This window comes from Ornithodoros turicata, chromosome 3 (genome assembly GCF_037126465.1).
Source record: "Ornithodoros turicata isolate Travis chromosome 3, ASM3712646v1, whole genome shotgun sequence".
In the NCBI taxonomy this organism is placed as follows: Eukaryota; Metazoa; Arthropoda; class Arachnida; order Ixodida; family Argasidae; genus Ornithodoros; species Ornithodoros turicata.
Window position 1 is genome coordinate 22,657,634 of NC_088203.1, and position 20,420 is coordinate 22,678,053.

The 20,420-nt window shown below is 47.7% G+C and overlaps 1 protein-coding gene across 7 annotated transcripts; it reads left to right on the top strand.

Annotated features, from left to right (window-relative positions):
• The first annotated feature begins 1,066 nt into the window (after positions 1–1,066).
• LOC135388290 (uncharacterized) lies at positions 1,067–19,333 on the top strand. Of its 7 annotated transcripts, none has more exons than XM_064617730.1 (8): positions 1,067–1,244; positions 7,710–7,759; positions 7,985–8,083; positions 14,314–14,779; positions 16,094–16,143; positions 16,384–16,473; positions 17,978–18,099; positions 19,016–19,333. In XM_064617730.1, exons 1-8 carry the CDS (start codon positions 1,109–1,111, stop codon positions 19,104–19,106), a joined length of 1,104 nt encoding a protein of 367 aa, XP_064473800.1. In that variant the 5' UTR covers positions 1,067–1,108; the 3' UTR covers positions 19,107–19,333. The 7 variants fall into 7 exon arrangements, with proteins under 7 accessions (XP_064473800.1, XP_064473801.1, XP_064473802.1 ...); XM_064617731.1 differs by having other exon boundaries at positions 1,068–1,244; positions 17,978–18,065; positions 18,982–19,333; XM_064617732.1 differs by having other exon boundaries at positions 1,068–1,244; positions 18,982–19,122.
• Positions 19,334–20,420: the final 1,087 nt, after the last annotated feature.

Consider the following 20,420-nt stretch of genomic DNA (forward strand, 5'->3'; position numbering starts at 1 on the left):
TAATAAGTAAATCTAAATACACCTCCCGGCCTCGAGAAGACATAGAGTAGAGGTGGGCTGGGACCGGGCCTGAGAATGGAAACAGTCGGGTACGGGCTGGGCCCGGGCTGGAAATCTGGAGAAGACGTCGGGAGAGAACCGGGTGCGGGCCGTAGCAGCCGGGCTTGGGCCGGGCCTGAAAATTAGGCCCGTGCAGTGCTCTAGTGCCCCCTTCTGATAGTGAGGGGCCGATTGCGATTCCCTATATGCATAAGGTATCACACAACCTCAAGAAGGTAGCAACTAGAGTCAATGTAGATATAGTCTCTCCAAGGAAGCTTGCTGCGGATTTTGGCGAGGTAGACAAGCAGCGAAACCACAGGTACGGGTGTGCGGGCAAGCATAAGGATCCGTTTGTTGAGTGTGCCACGAATGTGGTATGCAGGTTTCCTCTCACGTGTGGGAGACACTATATAGACCATATTGGCCGTTGCGTGAATGTTCGTTTAATGGAGCATAAAGGTAATGTGAAAGGGGGTAGGCAAGGGTGGTTGGCAATGCAAACGTATTTCGGGAGCGTATTAACATGCTTCTCATCAGAACCAACTAACTCGGGAGATAATTGGGGCGGAAAGAATTCAATCAGTCGAAACACCCCCAGGCAGCACAATGTACTGAAAGTCAAGTGCAATGGGGGTGGACGGTATGTGTCTTATCGATGATCTTTAGTTCCACGGGTCTGCTCAAGGCCTTCCACCTACCCGTTCCCCCATTGCACTCGGCTTTCAGTACATTGTGCTGCTTGGGCCAGTGTGTGAGCATCCCGTCTAACAGTTTGTCTGATAAAGAGTTGTTATTTCTGTGGCGTACGCCAAGGTCGAATTTGGGGGAGGGGGTGGGCGCTTCGTTTCTTTCATTAAACTGTTGGAAGTGCGCCTCGTGTTGTCTTCTCTCGCCTTCCCTGTTCTTTTGCGCTTCACGAATAGGCTTATCTGAACAAGTGCTCAATTGTGTAAATCGTTACCTATCAACTCCCAGAGAAGCCATTCTCTTTTCGAGAGCGAGATAAGACACTGCGTGGTAAGCCTTGTGTTGATCAACTTGCATTGCATCAACTGGTGGGGGAAGGATGAGAAAGAGTCGGGGTGTCGCTGCGGACAACAGATACTGCAAACACGGAGGTCATTCTGTCCTTGCACCGGCGCTGATCAGGATGAATACCAGTTTCAAGCCGCTTATCCTGCTTGCCGCTTGCATTGCATTTGGTAAGTTCCCTAGAAACATTCAGCTAGGTTGTGCTGTCAATAACTTAACTGTGCGTAAAACACAGATAAATACATATTTTGCTTCTTTCCTATTTTGCGATGGTCACTTTTCTGCTACTTTAGAGTCCCGCGAAATGCTGTTGAGAATGGTAGAAAAGTATACGAAATAGTATTTTGCTCAAATACAGTTTCACTAAGGCGAAGGGACCCTTTGAGTGCAATTAGTTGTAGCACTATCTTAGCATTTTTGCAGCATTTGCATTACTGGACATCGATTCCACGCACATTCTAACATCATCTCATCCTTCCCCCTGGTCCGTGACTCGTTAATGTGTGCTTATTCGTCAACGTCAAGTTCATCAAGGAAGGGTTTGCGTGTTATCAAAAATAGCACAGGCAAACACAGTTATCCTGGCGCAGTCTCAGGTGTTGGTGCACTGCGACTCGGATGAGCTCCATTGTACTGTCATGGATGTCAGGGACATGGTTGTATAAAATCCCACACTCCACGCTTAGAAACTATTTTTCTAGATCAATCAACGCAAGGGATGGGGCGCTGATACAATGCACCCCTTTCCGTGAATACAAAATGCGTCAGTTATCTCGCGTACAGTCTTACCAGTACTCCTGCACAGAACAGATGTTCCTTCCAAGCATGGTGCGTATCACAATATTGTTAAACCGAACCCGAACCGTTATTTTTGTCGGAACCCAACCCGAACCGAAATTTTCATGACACTGTTGAACCCGAACCGGAGAAGAACAGTAAAAATAATAGCGGTAACCGGTTCGTAACAAAACGGTTCGTGCGTAAAAGAAGTCAGCATAAGAGTTCCTGTCAATCCCCGAACGAAGGCACATTGGTATCATCATCACGCGTCCATATCATGGATTTTGTAAATTTTCATCTAGCAGTCAGACGAGGACGTATAGTAAGTATACTTTCAGCGTCTTTTTAACACGTTCAAACGCAGTTGTCCTTGTGAGCTACCGCCCCGCGCACGCGCTGCGGCGTCTACTCTTCCTAGACGAGGCGCCACGCGGACGAATGAAACGGGAATGGAATAGGCCAGTTATGAAGCTCTATAAGACGAATATGTGTAATAATAAGTAATCTAAGTAATCTCCAATCTCACTAATCTCGAATAAGTAATCTCCAGCCCGTGGTCGAGCAGTCCTTTATCGGCGACGTCGCACACGGAGGAACTATACCAATACGGTCTCCGAGGGGAGGCCACGCACCGCCACCTGTGGAGAGAGAACCATCGCATACTCGGCGGCGTCTGCGAGGGAGAGCAGTTGAGAGCGGCGTCACCTCGGGGAAGGTATTGGTATAGTTCCTTCATGCGCGACATTACCGATAGGAGATCGCTCCGCCACGGGCTGGAGACAACCGTCTCCTAAATAGTACAATAGCACGGAACATGCACTGCGAAATTAGAGCCTCGCCAAATATTTCCTAAACGTCCGCCTAGCAAATTCGCGAATTATTCGATGGTTCAGACCGTCAAGATAACCACTTGTGCAGTGTATCGGCTCGCGACTGGCACTTCTAACATTTCTGCTTATATCACGTGATTAGGTAGTGTGGTGCGGTCCGGTAAAATGCTAGCCACGCTCGACAATTCGTTTTCATCACCCACCTTAAAATTACTTGCGACATTTTGCAGGCCGGAGGCAGGCAGGGAGAACACTATGATAAAGGGAAGCTGTCAGATTCACACTCTTCAAGGTGAACTTCACCGCATAGCACGCTCCTAGCCAACCATCATCCCGAATGACATCGCCTTTTGTGCGCCTTGTACGCCTTTTTGTGCTAATTATGTACTGCATAAGTGGTATAAAAGGGTACTGGTGGTAAAAAAGGGTACTGCTGTTTTTGAAGCCTGACAGTAAGGCTGCGCGTTGCATTTCCACGCTTGAAGGAAAAACTTACATAGAGGTAATCAAACAATTAAGTGTTCACGCTTAGGAGAAAGAGCAGCACCCTCCTCACCCTCCTCTTTCTTCTTCTGATACTACAGATGCCACTACGTCTTCTGGCCTCGGACTCCCATGTCCCCTAGAACTCGGCACACACTACTTCTCGTGTCATACTTCATATCATTCTCACCCACTATCATCGCCGTGGTAGGAATATGCAATTTTTGTGTATTACTGGACGGTTATACGTACAGTAACACACTTATTTGTTCATTATCTTTGCACGACTAGCGAGCAATATAGTGTGTCGGAAGAAGAAGAAGATGATGGGAATGAACTGAACGAACATTGGAACGGAACGAGCATGACCGTCCTCGGTAGCTCAGTCAGTAACGTGCTGGCTTCTGAGCTCAAGATCGCGGGTTCGATCCCGGCCGAGGGCGGTAGCAATGTGAGGGAGGTAAATATTGCTTCGAGCACCGTGTGTTGGAGATTTCCGGCGCACGGCAAAAGAACCCCAGGTGGTCCAAATTGTCCGCGGTCCTATCCTGGGGTACAGTGCTGGACAAAAGTTTACGGAACGCGCGAGCGGCGTATTTTCTCTGGGCAGAGATACCCTAGCGGCGAGCGGAAGCGGGCGAGCCCACTCGTTCAGAGGGATGAAAGAGTGCGCATGTGGCGACCCATCGTGGTAGTAGTGGTAACCTTGCTTCTGAGTGTAACGAACGCCAAAATGGTTTCGTTTTTCGGTCTACTGCACAGAGCGCGAGTGGCTATCACGGGAAGGAAGTCTTACCGCTATCGGAGAGATAACAGGGCGCTAAGATGAATTGAGGCGACAACGGGCTGTAGTGCCTAGCTTTTTTCTTTTTTTATTAGACAAAAACAAGAAAAGAGCGTGTACCCTTGAACACACACACAAGGAAAATGGAGGCGGGGGAGACGATACTGTCTCAATACTTTGTCGGCCCCCCTTTCACAGCAATAACGGAGGCCATGCGCACAGGAAGGGAAGCGTATAGTCGACGGACAAGGTCCACGTCTTCACGTAGCAAAGACCACTCTGCTTCTATAAATTCCCAGAGTGCGTCCTTGCTCCTTGCAGGCGTCCGTCTCTTGCGCATCCTATTCTTCAGGCAGCCCCAGACGTTTTCAATGATGTTTAAGTCCGGGCTCTGCGCAGGCCATGTCAGCTGCATTAAGCGGAGGTCGTCGAGTAGGCGTTGGACAGTTTTACTACGATGGACGGAGCTGCCATCGTGCTGGAAATGGTAGCATCCATCCGGGAACGGCCCGTCCAGAGCATAGGGGAGCAGCGTCCTCTCGATGACCTCTGCGTAGGCCATGGAATTGAAGCGCCCTTCCAGTCGTCCTAAAGGCCCGAGTCCGTAGTACGACAGGGCGCCCCAGACGCTCACCGTGTGCCGGCCACTAGACAACACTCTATGGACATACTGGGGCAGGTATCTAGCAAAGGTGGAGAAAGTATGAGGTCGTGCATAATAAAATGAAAATGATTGGGGATACTGAATAGGTATACCTGCAGTTCGGAGGCCGCCAGACCCGCCTGGACTGGCACCAACGCGTACTAAATGTGGCCTCGTCGCTGGAGATTACGCTGTGCCAGCGGTTGTCGTCCCAGTCCATGTGGTCGAGGGCAAACTGGAGCCTGGCTTCTTCGTGGTCAGCCTTGAGGAGGGGCTTCTGTACAGCAACACCAGATTGAAGGCCAAGGGCCTTGAGGTGGCGCTGTTTTGGTCGACGCCCCTAAGCCCAGTTCCCGCTTGATGTCCGTCGACGTGAAGAATGGCTCGACGGCACTTACGGCAACTATTTGCTGCTATGGTCCTCCTCCGTGGTGGTGGCTGGCGGTCTTCCACTTCTCGGAGCATCTTCCAGGCGGCCCTATTCGCGATAAACGCGACATCGAGCGAAGACGAGAAGTCATCACGTTGTCACTGACTGGACTGTCCCAAAGAGCGATTGCCAGCCGTCTTGGGTGTTCCCTTTCGTCGGCTAATCGCATTGTCCGCGTTTATCGCGAAGAGGGCGCCTGGAAGATGCCCCGAGAAGTGGAAGACCACCGGCCACCACCACGGAGGAGGACCAGCAAATAGTTGCCGTCGAGCCATTCTTCACGTCGACGGACATCAAGCGGGAACTGGGCCCAGGGGCGTCGGCCAAAACTGTTCAGCGCCGCCTCAAGGCCCTTGGCCTTCAATCTGGTGTTGCTGTACAGAAGCCCCTCCTCAAGGCTGACCACGAAGAAGCCAGGCTCCAGTTTGCCCTCGACCACATGGACTGGGACGACAACCGCTGGCACAGCGTAATCTTCAGCGACGAGGCCACATTTAGTACGCGTTGGTGCCAGTCCAGGCGGGTCTGGCGACCTCCGAACTGCAGGTATACCTATTCAGTATCCCTAATCATTTTCATTTTATTATGCACGACCTCATACTTTCTCCACCTTTGCTAGATACCTGCCCCAGTATGTCCATAGAGTGTTGTCCAGTGGCCGGCACACGGTGAGCATCTGGGGCGCCCTGTCGTACGACGGACTCGGGCCTTTGGGACGACTGGAAGGGCGCTTCAATTCCATGGCCTACGCAGAGGTCATCGAGAGGACGCTGCTCCCCTATGCTCTGGACGGGCCGTTCCCGGATGGGTGGTACCATTTCCAGCACGATGGCAGCTCCGTCCATCGTAGTAAAACTGTCCAACGCCTACTCGACGACCTCAGCTTAATGCAGCTGACATGGCCTGCGCAGAGCCCGGACTTAAACATCATTGAAAACGTCTGGGGCAGCCTGAAGAATAGGATGCGCAAGAGACGGACGCCTGCAAGGAGCAAGGACGCACTCTGGGAATTTATAGAAGTAGAGTGGTCCTTGCTACGTGAAGACGTGGACCTTGTCCGTCGACTATACGCTTCCCTTCCTGTGCGCATGGCCTCCGTTATTGCTGCGAAAGGGGGGCCGACAAAGTATTGAGGCAGTATCGTCTCCGCCGCCTCCTTTTTGTGTGTGTGTGTTCAAGGGTACACGCTCTTTTCTTGTGTTTTTGTATAATAAAAAAACAAAAGAGCTAGGCACTACAGCCCGTTGTCGCCTCAATTCATCTTAGCGCCCTGTTATCTCTCCGATAGCGGAGAGACTTCCTTCCCGCGATAGCCACTCGCGCTCGGTGCAGTAGACCGAAAACGAAACCATTTTCGCGTTCGTCACACTCAAAAGCAAGGTTACCACTATACCACGATGGGTCGCCACAAGCGCACTCTTTCATCCCTCTGAACGAGTGGGCTCGCTCGCTTCCGCTCGCCGCTATTGTGTCTCTGCCCAGAGAAAATACGCCCCTCGCGCGTTCCGTAAACTTTTGTCCAGCACTGTACGTGCAACATGTCGCCACACTACGCAGAGAAACCTTACGTGTAACGTCACGATAACATTATTGGAACGAGCATATATGAGAGCATGAGAATGCGAGCTATCGCGACAAATAAAACACTCAAGCGTGACACTCGCTCAAGAGTTTACTCAAGACTGGCACATGCTAAAGACTTTTCCGTGGATATCACGGCCTATACCACCAACAAGAAATAGAGCTGCAGGCAACATTTGAAGTAACCACATAGCTCCAGCAAACACCCAGTTAAGAGAAGAAGAATATTGGTCGGTGAAAAAGGCAGCCTGCTCTTCGCTCTACCAGCTTGCGTGGCCAGCTGGGGTTTTTCCTGGGCTTTCTTCAGACGCTTTGAGACATATGTCCGCACAGTTCCCTTAGAAGTCGGCCCAGGACGCACATCCCCATTGCGTCATTACGTGACGTTCCCACCTATGTGGGGTCTACAACGGCGAGCCCTTTCACCATCACCACGAACACCTGCTCTTTGCCCAGGGCGGTGACATCACAACATGTGAGCGCTCGTAACGTGCACAATAGCCACAAAGAAGAAGCTTGACGAGGAGCACAGACTGTGACCACAGCGAAGCATCGATAAAGTTGCTCGTTTCGTATGGCGGGCTAGAACGCCCGCCATAGTTTCGTAAGCCTCAACGACACGTTCAGATGTCTCGTGGCGCTAAGTTGAACGCGCGAAGCAATCAAGCGAGAAGGATGTCGTTCAGGATGTTGGTTGGCTGGGAGCGTGCTATGCCGTGAAGTTCATTTTTAAGTGCGGCAAGCCCTATCGCCATCACCACCACCACCACCACCATCACCATCATTTTTAAGTGTGTATTTTCAAGAACGAATGCAATTGGCCTAATATTTGCACCGTTTATGCACCCCCTCTCCTTATTATCAGAAATGTGTTGGCAAGATTAGACTATAGATACAGAAAATGAAACTCCCCAAGCATAATCACAAAATAAACTTAGTAGTTAGATACAGAAAACGAGGAAACATTAGCCCCAACTCTGGCAGGACGGGTTACTCTCCTACGGGCCAATATTATCTGCATTCTACTGTGTTGTAATCTCAGCACAGACCAATCTTCCCTTTGTTAACCGTTACCCCACTCATTCGATGTACTCTTTCTTTCAGGAACAGGTGTCCATGGAATAACATGCGTACCGGAATTTAACGCAAGATGGGTATGGCGCCTACTTTAACTTACACACAAATCCTCTTAGTAGGTCATTACTGATTACGTTCCACTCGGGCTCCGTCAAGGGAAACAGTCACCGCCGAACTGTGGCGCGGGATTGGCCGCACTCCACCAGGGTGCTTGAAAGATGTCATAATGTTCTATACAGTGCTGTTATCAAAGCAAGAAAACAGAGAACAAATTATTAGACGTGTTTTCTTTTATTTCTTAGTTTAAGGGCGGTCGTGCGGAGCAGTGCAGTTACCGATGTAAAGGGCCCAACTCGTTCGTGAATATCCACGGAATGGAAGACAATGGCACACCGTGTATCGTAAGTACAACATCCTTTGAAATCGTTAATATTATTAATATCATATGGACGGTATGCCCAGATGCATGCCCATGACGTCACTGCTGCTTCGTTGTGTTCTTCATGTTGTTCCGATTATGACGGCAAACCGAACCAGGAAACGGCAGGAAAGGACTTCCTTTTACTCTGAAGGAGCAGCGACATAGCCTCGATAAATTTTATGTTTTTGGCTCCTGCATGTTGTGCAACAACGAAGATGACCTTTTATTAAAGAACGAGGGACACAGCTAACCTGTAGAGCGCGCGAGAGACAGGGGCGTCTGATGTGCACATCCTCTGCAAACCCTCCACCCCTTCAAAGTGAGCGAAAGCGAACGAGGGAAGTCTAACGTCACTCCGTGACGGTCGCAGTCCAGATGGAAGGGCAGACCAGGTGACTTGTGACGTAGCCTTGCATGGCCGGACGGTAGCAGTAGCGGACGAGTTTTCCGTAGCCAAGGTAGCAGTAGCGGACGAGTTTTCCGTAGCCAATGTGTGACTGCTTCATTAATGAAGCGGTTTTCGAGAAATTAACTGATTCAGTCAGTCACCTCGTTGTTTGTTTGAGATAAAGTATCATTGGAGAACACATCTCAATCACCTGAAATGGTTTTGCCTGCATCTTTGGAAGAAACATAACCTACTATGTCTGCGCCACGCGCATATACTATTATATAGTATATTAGAACCCTGCGGCGTCCTCCGCATGCCAACCTCACGGGGACGTGCTTGCTAAGCGCGCTTAACGTTCCTAAATTTCCTCACAGTGGGAGTGGGAGAAAGTTTATGGAATGCCCTCATGGCCAAAACTATATTACATGTATTATACTATATTTATTACAGGTCTATTATAGTCTAAACACTCACCACTTAGAGGTACACTACACACGTTGCGCTCGCATCGGTTTTGTGGACACTAACGAGCAGAGGCGAAGAGTTTTCATTTTCCCGGAGGGGGCAAGGGCGCTCTGTGGCGGTGGGGGGGGGGGGGTATGTTTATTAAGCCAAAAAAAGGAAAGGTAAGCCAAATGGATGTCGGCTTGTTATTCCAAAAAAAAAAGTGAAAGGGCGAAGTCAAAAGAGGCAATGAAAATAAGAAAACGAAAAGAAGGAAAGAAAAGGAAAAGAAAAATGAAGAACACAAAACTAAAGCTGAAGAATCACACACTCTGGCGGGATCCTATGATGTATGCAGAACTGGTATAGAAATAAGAGGAAGGAAGAACAGAAAAAACAAACAAAAGAAAAAACAGAGAGAACATAAACAGTGAACATGTGCACAACTGAAGGCATTATGCCTTTGAAAACTGAGTGCAAAATGGACAAAATGTATTGAATCCTCGGTGTTTGACCCGAAATGCGCGCAATATAATGGATATGGTCAATGAAATGGAGCAGCGGGAGTTGAACTCCCTCCCAACGAATATGCGTTCCGAAGATCCTACCGTTACACCACACTGGCAGCTGCTGGTACCTTTTCGACTGCTTCGTTTCATTGATCTGATTGCTTTGCGCGAAATTCAGGCTTTGTGTAGTGTCATCCTCTGTGTTTCTTCGCCTCACCTTCTACTGTGATAATGAGTATGGTGGGCGGATACATGTTTTACAAATTGCAAGATGCATTTTTGGGTTGGTGCCTCTTCGCTCTTTTGACCTGGGCGCGCCGAGCCCCAAAGGTTGGTGTCAGCCTCTTAGCGGGACTTCCCGGGGGAGGCGGCGCCCCCACTAGTTCATGTTCCGGGGGGGGCAAGGGCCCCCGCGCCCCCCCGCAGTCGGCGCCTATGCTAACGAGAATACTTAATGGATGGTCTACCTGCGATACCACCGTATACTGTCGAGTTTGTGTTCGGCACAAAAACGCTCTTTGTTGACCCTGCAACTGGCATTGCTCTTTATAGATTAGGTTTAACGTTTACGGAGCATCCTTGTTGATAGTCGCTGTCTGAATGTAGTGTCCTATATAGCTCAGTATTAAGATGGCACTCTTCCTCGGCAAATTACTTTCTCTTGGTGTTCGCAGCATGCTGAAAGACACGCAGCCAGCAAGGAAAGCCATTAGCACAAGGAAGCTTCACTCCAATCAGCTCACTTCATTCGCTCATGAGCCAGTGACGTGACTGGGTCATGTGTCCCCATGACGTCACTGGCTTTCCCTTCTCTCCACATGCGGAGCACCTGGATGTACGTATGTACTGGCGCCAAATTCGAATCAGGCTGGGGTTTAAGAAAAAAATTTCTTAGCACTGATCATTAATGATCAAGTACTGATTTGCTTAGTCCTGTAGATTGTCTTCGAGCCTTATAATTTCATGAGAGATAGGTATAACATAACAGCATCAGAAGATGGGAGTAGGTTCTGTTTGGAATTTGGAATTTTTTGAAATAATATTAGAGCTTCAAAAGCCCACTTCTTTCAGTTGTGTAACTTTTCTTGTACTTCTCAAATTCTCAAAAGAAATTCTGCTACAGGTTTCCTGGGTTCTTTGCCTCATCTCCATAATTGAAACTGGCCGCTTATTTCACCAATAACAAGATAACTAGCTAATTGTGGAACCTACGTTAATGAACACTATGTCCATTAGTTCATCTTGTAAAGTACCTCTGCGTACTGTGTAAAGTTCTATGGCATTTCCTTGCTCATTTGCATCCTCCCGTCGGAAGGTGTTCCTTTCTCGTGTGTTAATTAGGGATTAAACAAAATAAATCGAAATTTTCTCAGAAATGACATTCTGAAATTACATGTTCTTGCTGATGCTCCTGTCTTTCGCAGCAGTGCTGAAAGTCATCACTCATTGGGGGTAGCAAGGTCGTGCTGAAAACCGGACGGGGGCGGGTTGGAATCGTACCACCTGCTGTGTTTAAATGAGAGGCTGAAGGGAAGAGTGACGCTCATGTCGGGGGGTGTCGCACGTTCAAGTCACGTCTTCGAAATGACGCAGAAGCTTTAAAGAAATGGAGCTTCAGGTGCTCCCCACCCCCAGGGAGATCACATAGTTTCAGAAACCATCCAGGTATTCGAAGAAGAAAAACCTGCTGTGTTGTCTGGGGGTTTCCCTAGATTTTTCCCAAGACTTTCCAGAAGAAAGTTGGCCCAGTTACCCCCCAAGTCAGCCCTGGACGCATACCAAACACCGTGCCCCCCCACTCCTTCCTGCTATCCTCTCTCCACGTCTGTACCCCGCTCATAGCCGCAGTTGCTTCGCGGCGCTAACACGAAAAAAAAAAATCATCAGCGAGCTCATAGGAGCGGAACATGACGTCGAAAGGGCGTTCAAAGTAGAGAAGCTGGTGCCACATGACTCCGCAGACAGAGTGCGCCATGAACGGGCCATGTATGGCACCCAGCTGCGAGTGCCGCGTTCATAGCAACTTTGGATGAAAGTCGCAGGGCGATTACCCCAGATTGTGTAATGGCCCACAAGTGTTGAATGAACGAAAAATATTGGGCGGTTTAAAAGGAACGGGGATGGGGGGGGGGCAATACCAAAATATAGATGAGAGCCAAATGGATATTCGATTTACAGCTAAACTTCAACGTCACAGTCAAGTTCCAATTCCAAAACGGTAGGCATATAGCAAGATGTGATGTCATTAGCACATTCAAAAAGGTTGAACAGTGAGGGCACTGAGACGGAGATTTCGAAGGCATAGGTGGCAGTAGGCCAGCAGCTCACATTCACACTGTTTTGAAGATAGAAACAGGAGTGCCTTAAAGCCTTTAGTGAGGTTCACACGGGAGGGGAGGTATGGTACAGGTAGAGGGCCTTAGGACGGATGAGCGGACAGAAACGCGGGTCTGTAGATAACAGATTGGTCTTTTACGTAAAGTTCCTGGATTGGGAAAAGTAGTGACATCTTTTTCCTTCCCTTTCCCGCCTTGGACCTTTAATGGCGGCCGCAGCATAGGTTTGCGTGATACGACCGCCATGAAAGATCCATGGTCGAGGCGGCAAGATCTGCCGGATGGCGGTACTTTTCCCAATCCAGGGACTTTGTCTTACGGCATTTCCTGTACTGACTGCAAATGTTTGTCCCCTCCACAACTGGCACCAAGAGAAGATCAGAAAAGCCGTACGTCGCCGCTGAAATATATCTCGCTCATCCGAAGGCGGTCCACATTTATCTGCAAATTGATACAGATCAGGTGCTTGCTTACAAAGCTCGAAAGAATGTCCTGTATTCTGTCTCCGGGTGGCTTTATCAGCTGGAATGTCGTCCCCCCTCTCTCTCTCTCTCCCTCCCTCTCTTAAAATTTCGTGGTCCCTGGCGAAATCCAGCCCATAAACGCTCCGCCCCCAAAACTCTTTTGACCTTTTTGGACACGACAGGATTTCGCCCCTTATTGTGAAGGGGCTCATTAGTTCATTCCCCACATCACAACCAGTAATGGGAAAGAGTATCGCCCCTGGAGATTAAACTCCCGACCCGTCATCTCAAAATAAATTTGTTGTTGTATTTTGAAAAATACTGCCATAAAAAAATGCAAAATCTGCCGTGCTGAATAGCTGCAGGCTGCGGAGTATTCTCACGAAACACCTGGAAAGCATGTCTGCCAATCCACATACTAGCCTATAGAAGGGAGGGATTTTTCCGGTACGCCCAACAAGCAACTTGCAACCGCCACCGATACGGAGAGCAAGCCGAAAATAAATGTAAAATAAAATTCAGAAAGCAGACTTTCGATTCTTAAGACTTCCACGCATACGACGCCCACCACAAAGCTCGACTTCAACGCGCTGAACTGAAGAACCAGTGACCCAGTAAACGGGTGAACAAATGGGTTCTCCGCAGGAATAACTCTCGAGTCGGTGAGCTGTTTGGGAGCGAGCGGTTCTCCGACTCATCGATTCTTCGATTGAGTTCGTGAATGAATGGTTCGCTCTGGCTCTTCGGTTCTTTGAATCTTCGATTCAGTTCAGTTCTCCGACTCATTCGGAACCGGGGTCTCGGCCAGTCAGGAACGGCTCAGTTATCCGTGGTGCCAATAGTGGAGCTAATAGGGGAGAGAGAGCTATGTCACATTCGAGATTGGGAGGACTATCGATGGCGTCCGCACTCAAAGAGTTCAGTGATGATTCATCCGGCTGCGGCGCCGCGGGACCTTGTTCTTGTTCTTGTTCATTATGGGTTTGTAGAGATGTTAGCCAAGCTAGGGCTGGCTTAGGGAACGGCGGGAACCGCAAGAGCGGATTATTTTGTTTATTCGCTCGACCGTGACTGGGGTTAGTCTCGCTGTTTCTCCGAGAACTACTCTCTCAAAACAGTCGGTTCTAGCAGAGGTAAAAATGTATGTGTTTTTACCTCTAAAAGTGAAAGGTACACGGTTAAAACGGTCACTTACCTCACGTTACCTCTGGAAACGGATAACACCTGCTGTAGAGGTTACGTAATCGATACCAAGCTTAGACGGAACTTTCTGGCGGCCAGCGGTTGCAGGCAGCGTCATGATCACCCGCAGGAGTTACACGATGTCAATGATGTCTATGTAACCCGTAAACAGGTAACCCTTATGACGGTTTTGTGTGCACTGTGTCAGTGAAATACTTTCAGGTTTCTGCCTCGAGACGAAACAGTCACAACATATTTCAAAAACCTCTGAGTACAAACATTACCGCGTACACAGTGCAGGGAAAAAGCAGATTTGAGAATTAAGTTCTGTGTATTTTCGGCATATTTTCTAACTTGACGGGCAACCACATCGTGGTATAACGCGACATTGTGCAATGCCGTGGCAATGCTCGGTTAGCTAGTTAAAGGTTATCCTATACCTTTTCCTTTAAGAGCGAAAAACCCATATACATTTTATACCTCTATTAGAAATGAGCGTTTCAAGAGTGTAGAAAGTGAACCATGAACGACTGAACGTGCGTTTGCAAAATCTGTTCCCACGATTCACTCCAATGATTCGTTCTGTGTACGCGAATCATTCGCTAACGACTCATCACTGACCACCAGTGGCTGATCCAGGGGGGGGGGGGGGCGGTTGGGCGATCGCCCCCCAGAACGTCAGTTTATACATTGGATTTCCCTCTCTCACCTCCCCCACTACGCGCTCCGACAAAGAAACCGCCCCCCCCCCCCCAAAAGCGAGGGTCTGATTCCGCCCCTGCTAACCAGTAGCATTCACAATAGCAAGCATCCGTACCGTTCAGCATATCAGCAAGACACGGTGCCGCCAAACACAAACGTATGCCTCACATTCTGCCTTGCAGATTGAGAGCAACAAATTTGGAGTGTGCTACCAGGGACATTGCTTGGAGCTATATCTGCATCCTACACCAGTACCACCGGTCCTCGAAGAAGCAACAACCGGTATATCCAGTACAGCGGGAACTGCAACCAGGGCATCGGTGGTCTCCTCACCGACCACCAGCGTACCCGAAGTTCCACAGCACCCAGAATTCACATCTACTGAAAGTGAAAAGGAAACAGCGACGAGGCAGTCTACAAGTAGTTCCACAGCCACGCCGGGTGACCAGTTTTTGACAGCCACGGCACCTGCAGTTTCGCAGCACTCAGAATTTACACCCGCTACAAGACAATGGGCAACAGCGAAGAAGCAATCCACAAGTACCAGATTGCCGAAAGAGGAAGCCACATCCGAGATGCCATTGACGAGCACGCGAGCACGTGAACTCCAAACCACCACCCAGAAAACAATCACAGCCGACACAAAAGGTACGACGAACACTTTTGTCGATGCAGCTCCGACAAGCAAAAGCTTTATTATGTATTTCAGGGCATCCCCAAGGAGTCTTAGGAAGGGCATTACATGGGGAATGGAGCATGGAGGCGCACTTATAAGTGAAACACCTTCTAAGTGAAATATGAAAACATAATAACAATAAAAAAACAATACAGAAACGGAAATACCAAAACACACAAAAATGCAGAAGGAAAGAAAAAAGTACAACAGATGAGAAACACGTAAACATGATAAGGTATGCGAATTAAGCGAAAGAAGCCCGAGCATTAAGCATGAAGATAACCACTTCTGCAGTATCGGCTAGCGGCTGACAGTTCTACCATTTATGCTTATGTCGCGTGATGCCGTCACATGATTACGTAGTGGGGTGCGGCCAATGGGACATACAAGCCACCCTTGACAATTCGTTTTTATCACCCACCTCAAGATTACTAGCGACTCCTTTTAGCCCAGAAGGCGGCGGGAAAAACGCTATGATAAAGGAAGCTGTCTGATGCAGGCTCAAGAATGTGACGTCAGCCACGTCAGAGGACTAACGTGGTTTAGTACTCCCTGCGTTTTCTGAACCTGTAGTGCATCTGAACGTGTTCCGATGTACAAGTACTAGCTGTAGTGAAACTCGACATCAACACATTGTCGTATTTGTGCCAGAACATGGGAAGAGATCTTAAATTTGTCGTTGTCCCGTATAGCGCGTGTTAATTGGTGGTGGTGGTGATAGAACTGCGTGGCGTTGTCGGTCCCGCGTAGGCTGTTTGGGTTTTCCTGAGACGCTTTAAGACAAATGTCGGCACAGTTTTGCTGTGAAGTCAGACAAGTCGGAGCACTCCCCACCCCCACCCCCCGAGATACTCGTGACGCGGCGCGTTAAGTGAATCACCTCGCCATCGATTCGCCAAGAGATCTCTCGTGAGGGCCAGTCGTAATGTTTATGTGAAATCTGGTAAAACTAGAACGGCTCTCACGTGTTGTCGCGTGACGTTTGAAGCGCGCCAACTTAAAAAAAAAAGAAAGAAAAGGGTAGCAGTAACGGAAATTACCACGTACGCATGTAATTGGGCTAATATCTCCATCGCATACACACCTTCAGTCCTTATTCATGTTTCAGAAATGTCAACATTAGACTATAGATACAGAAAACGAGCAGACATTAGTCCCGACACTGGAAAGACGGGCTACTCGATTGCCAACAATATCTGCATATTCAGCGTTGTAATCTTAGCACTTCAGCACACAGTAATTTTCTCTTTATTAACCGTTATCCTACTAACTCGATGTCCTTTCAGGAACAGGTGTCCATGGAATAACATGCGAACCGGCATTCCGCGCAACATGGGTATGTGGAGTACTTTAACTTACCCATAAATATGCTCAGTATGTCATGATCGATTACATTCTGCTCGGGCTTCGTAAAAGGAAAAAGTCCGAGCTCTGGCCCGGGATTGATCGTGATTGGCCACGTAACTGGCCACACTCCACTAGGGTGGTTCAAACGTTCCATAGTTTTCCATAGCACTGTTACCAATGTAGAAGAAGACAGAACAAATTATTAGACCTGTTCCCTTTTATTTCTTAGTTTTCCAGCGATCGGGTGCTGAGCTGCCGTTACCGATGTGCATGGTCCATCGTAAACTACGGAATAGAAGACAATGGCACACCATGTATCGTAAGTACAGCATCCTTTGAAATCCTATTACATATCATATAAACGGTATGTCGGATACACGTTCATGACGTCACTGCTGCTGCGCTGTGTCCTGCGTGTTGTGTCGATATTTGGCGACAATCAGAACCAGGAAACGGCAGGAAAAGATTTCTTTTTGCTCCGAAGAAGCAGTGAGATAGCCTCGATAAATTTGATGTTGCTGGCAGTGGCATGTTGTGCAACAAATAAGATGAGTGTGAACGAGGGACACGGCTAACCCGTAGAGCACGCGAGAGAGAGGGGCCTCTGATTTGCACACCCTCTACAAACCCTCCACTCCTTCAACGATAGTGTAAGTGGACGAGGGAAGTCGAACGTCACGTCACGTAGTCCCGATGGGAGGGCTCACCACAGGACTTGTGACGTAGCTTGGCGCGGACGAGTTTTCGGGTGCCAATGGGAATTACGACTACTCCACAACCCGGTCTGCTGACGTGACGGGAGGATATCGAGGCATGCGAATCTCTGCTTTCCTCGTAGGTTTCTGTAAAGTTGGTTACTCAGTGATAATACACCGCACAGCAAGAACAGTGGATCTCGATAGACAGATTTATTAATGAAGCTGGTTTGAAGCAATTGATTGATTCAGTCAATGGATCCTCAATGTCACTTCGTTGTTCGCTTGAGAAAAGTATCATTTTAGGACAAATCTTAGTCACCTGAAAGCGTTGTAGGCAATTTGGGAGAAAGGCAATCCACATAATGTAAATATTCTTGTCTATAATCTTCTTCCATATAACCGCACACTCTGTCATCCAAATGGTGTAGAAGTAGAAGCCTACGACTTCCTCCACATGGCCACCGCACGCAGACGGGCTTCGTAAGCGCGTTTTCCGTTCCCAAATTCTGTCACACGGGGAAAAATTCCATTGAATGCCTCATTGACAAAACTATAATATAGGTATATTATTACAGATGTATTGTAGTTTAAAAGCTCACCATCTAAAGGAGCGCTACACACGCACTCACATTGTACTCACGTCAGTTATGTGGACCCTACTGAAAAGACTGAATGGGATGCTTAGCTTCAAAGGCATCATATTATCGACTTTTGTGTTCAGCATAAAGCATGGTGCTCTGTGTTCACCCTGCATCTGGCAATGCTCTTTGGAGATTATGTTTAATGTTTACGCAGTGTCCTTGTTGATAGTTCCTGTCTGAATGTAGTATCGTATATGTATAGTACAGCACTAACGTAGTACTTATTCTGTGCAAGCTACTTTCCCTTGGCTTTCGCGGCATGCTGAAAGACATGCAGTGACCAAGGAAGCGCATTAGGATGGCAGACATTTAAGCTTCTTCTCGTTTCACTTTTTAATATGTACTATAGTGCATGCGATGACTAGAAGGCATATTCTTGTATAGACCAGTAGCATTCATAATAGTAAGCATCCTTACCGTTCAGCGTCGCAGCAGGGCACGGTGCCACAAACCACAAACGTCTAATTCACATTCTGTGTTGCAGATCAAGCTAAGCAGGTTTGGGGTGTGCTACCAGGGAGATTGCGTGAAGAATCTGCCTCCTACACCTGCAAGACCGGCCCCGGATGAAGGTACCACACTGTTAGAAGAAAAGGTATATAAAAGGTATAAATAAGGTCTAGAGCACGACATTTATACCTCATCACCATTGTTTATACCCTGTTTATACCATGTGTAAGGTATAGATCTCTGATTCTATACCTTCCGCGGCAGCTGAGGGTATAAAAAAGAACTTCTATGTTACGATTATACCTTCAGCGTTTTGTATACCTTTTCTTCCGCAACATCTGGGATCACATTAATTTGTGACGGCGACTATATCATCTCAGTTAAACAATAAGTTAATTTAAAAACATAGTAAGTAATACAGTAGCATTCTAATTATATTGGGTAGTGACATCTGGAATCCAACTGTTTGATCCCAAAATAAATAAATTTACACGCCCTCACTTCTTAAGTTGCTTCCCGGGCGAAGGATGGTCTCCACCATGCGTAGCCGCGGTGTGTTGTATATATGTATCTGTTCTCCAGCAAATGCTAACTGCTCCTAGAGATATTCTTCCTAATATTTGTTGGTGTTGCTTCGTGGTTTCCAATTTAATGCTAATTGTTACTTGATTTATTTCCTCTCCGATTCACATCCATGCTTTGTGAGTTTGTGCGCGAGAGTCACCAGGTATTCTTTTTCTTTTTTTGTTATCGTTCCTTTGGTCCTTTTTTTTCAATATTTGTGGAAAGCTGCGCTGGGAAGCCGCCACTCGGATATGACGCTGAAAAACATCGAACCGTTTTCTTCAATTATACCCACAAGGTCTTCAACATATACCCTCAAGCAGGTATATCTTTATACCCTGAGGTGCAAATAATATACCTTCAGGGAGGTATAAAGATAGTATACCTTGAGGAAGGTATAGCGTTTATACCTCAAAAGGTATGCGCCCTGGGACAAGCCGTTTATACCCCAAAAGGTATAAATTTTTCTAACAGTGCACAACCACAGCTCGTTGAACACCTGTTACAGCCACGCCGGGGAACAATTAAGTAAACGACAACCGGGATACCAAAAGTTTCACAGCCCCCAGGATTGTCATCTACTGAGAGGAAGAAGGTAACAGCGACGAGGCAGTTAAACAAGTTCTTCCATAAGCCACGCCCGGTAACCATATCTCGACAGCCACCACACCTGCAGTTTAGCATCAGACCTGACTGCATATGACTCAATTACAACTACAGTTAACTATAAAAAAGTATTTGAGCTACACTGTATTGCATTCATGTCAACACGTATGTTTGTTGTGTAACTTTTATATGTGTAATAAAAATACAAACGACAAGTGGACTAGAAATGTACACGCACGAAAATGACTAGCATGCTTAATATCGTACAATCTTAGCATTGCTGGGGGAAATATGTTTATTTCTTAGGAGAACGTTAGAATATTATTTATTGAAAAAGGGCGTTCTTAAGTTACACCCAACGCAAGGCAAAATCTGCTTCGTATAATGAGAGAATTCTGCTCATACGTCAGTTTGTAAGGTCCATTGTCCTTCACATCCAAGGCATTCTTAAAGTGATTGTTGCTTATACCGCCACAACTTTTGGTCATCAATACACAACCAAGAGATTGTTGGTTAAAGGAGCACTCAATGCAAAAACAACTTCCAGTCAAATGAAAGTCCTTGTTTCAATTGGTATAATGCAGGCAAAATTAGTTAGTAGTATAATTATATGTCCTATAGCCAAGAGTTTTCTCTAATCCAATTCGAATCCAATTCTAAGCCATAATCCAGTTCTAATCCAACACAAGCCAAATCCAAAGCCATCTGATTGGCTGCGATTAGCTGCGCCCACTTCACGTTGATTGGCACATGCTAACCCTACTGATCTTTGATTGGCTAACCGTAGCTCCGCTCCTTTATGCTAATTAGTTGGCTTGGCTCCGCCCAGTTCACGCTGAATGGCCCGTGCTAAGCCTACTGATCATTGATTGGTTGACTATAGCTCAGCCCCTTTATGCTATATTAACTGGCCCATTCTAAGCCTACTGATCACTCTCCACATTTTCCAGACTTTCTAAGCCCCCTGATTGGCCGTCCCCAATTTAAGTCTACCGATTGGCCCGTTCTAAGCCCACTGATTGGCTGACTAAGCCCGCTGAACATAGCCTTCGTTAGCGCCCGCCAGATGGCGCGCTCGGCAGCGACCCTGCTGCGGCTTTATCTCATAAGTCCAAGCTTACCTCGTGCCACCAGATGGCGCGACTCAGGTGCATCAACTCCGCGCTGTTCCACTTTGAGGCGTCACACGAGCGGGAGAACTTCGTCGAGATGTGCTGTCAAGTATTCGGGAAGCAGGGGCTCTCCTATTTTCTCGACGCATATAACCAGGCGACGGAGAAGGCGCACGGTTATTTAGTTGTGGATCT

Coding starts and splice junctions, on each gene's coding strand:
- LOC135388290 (XM_064617730.1), top strand. CDS start 1,109: ATGAGAAAGAGTCGGGGTGTCGCTGCGGACAACAGATACTGCAAACAC. Junction 14,780..16,093: donor AATCACAGCCGACACAAAAG/GTACGACGAACA, acceptor ATGTCCTTTCAG/GAACAGGTGTCCATGGAATA. Junction 16,474..17,977: donor ACAATGGCACACCATGTATC/GTAAGTACAGCA, acceptor TCTGTGTTGCAG/ATCAAGCTAAGCAGGTTTGG.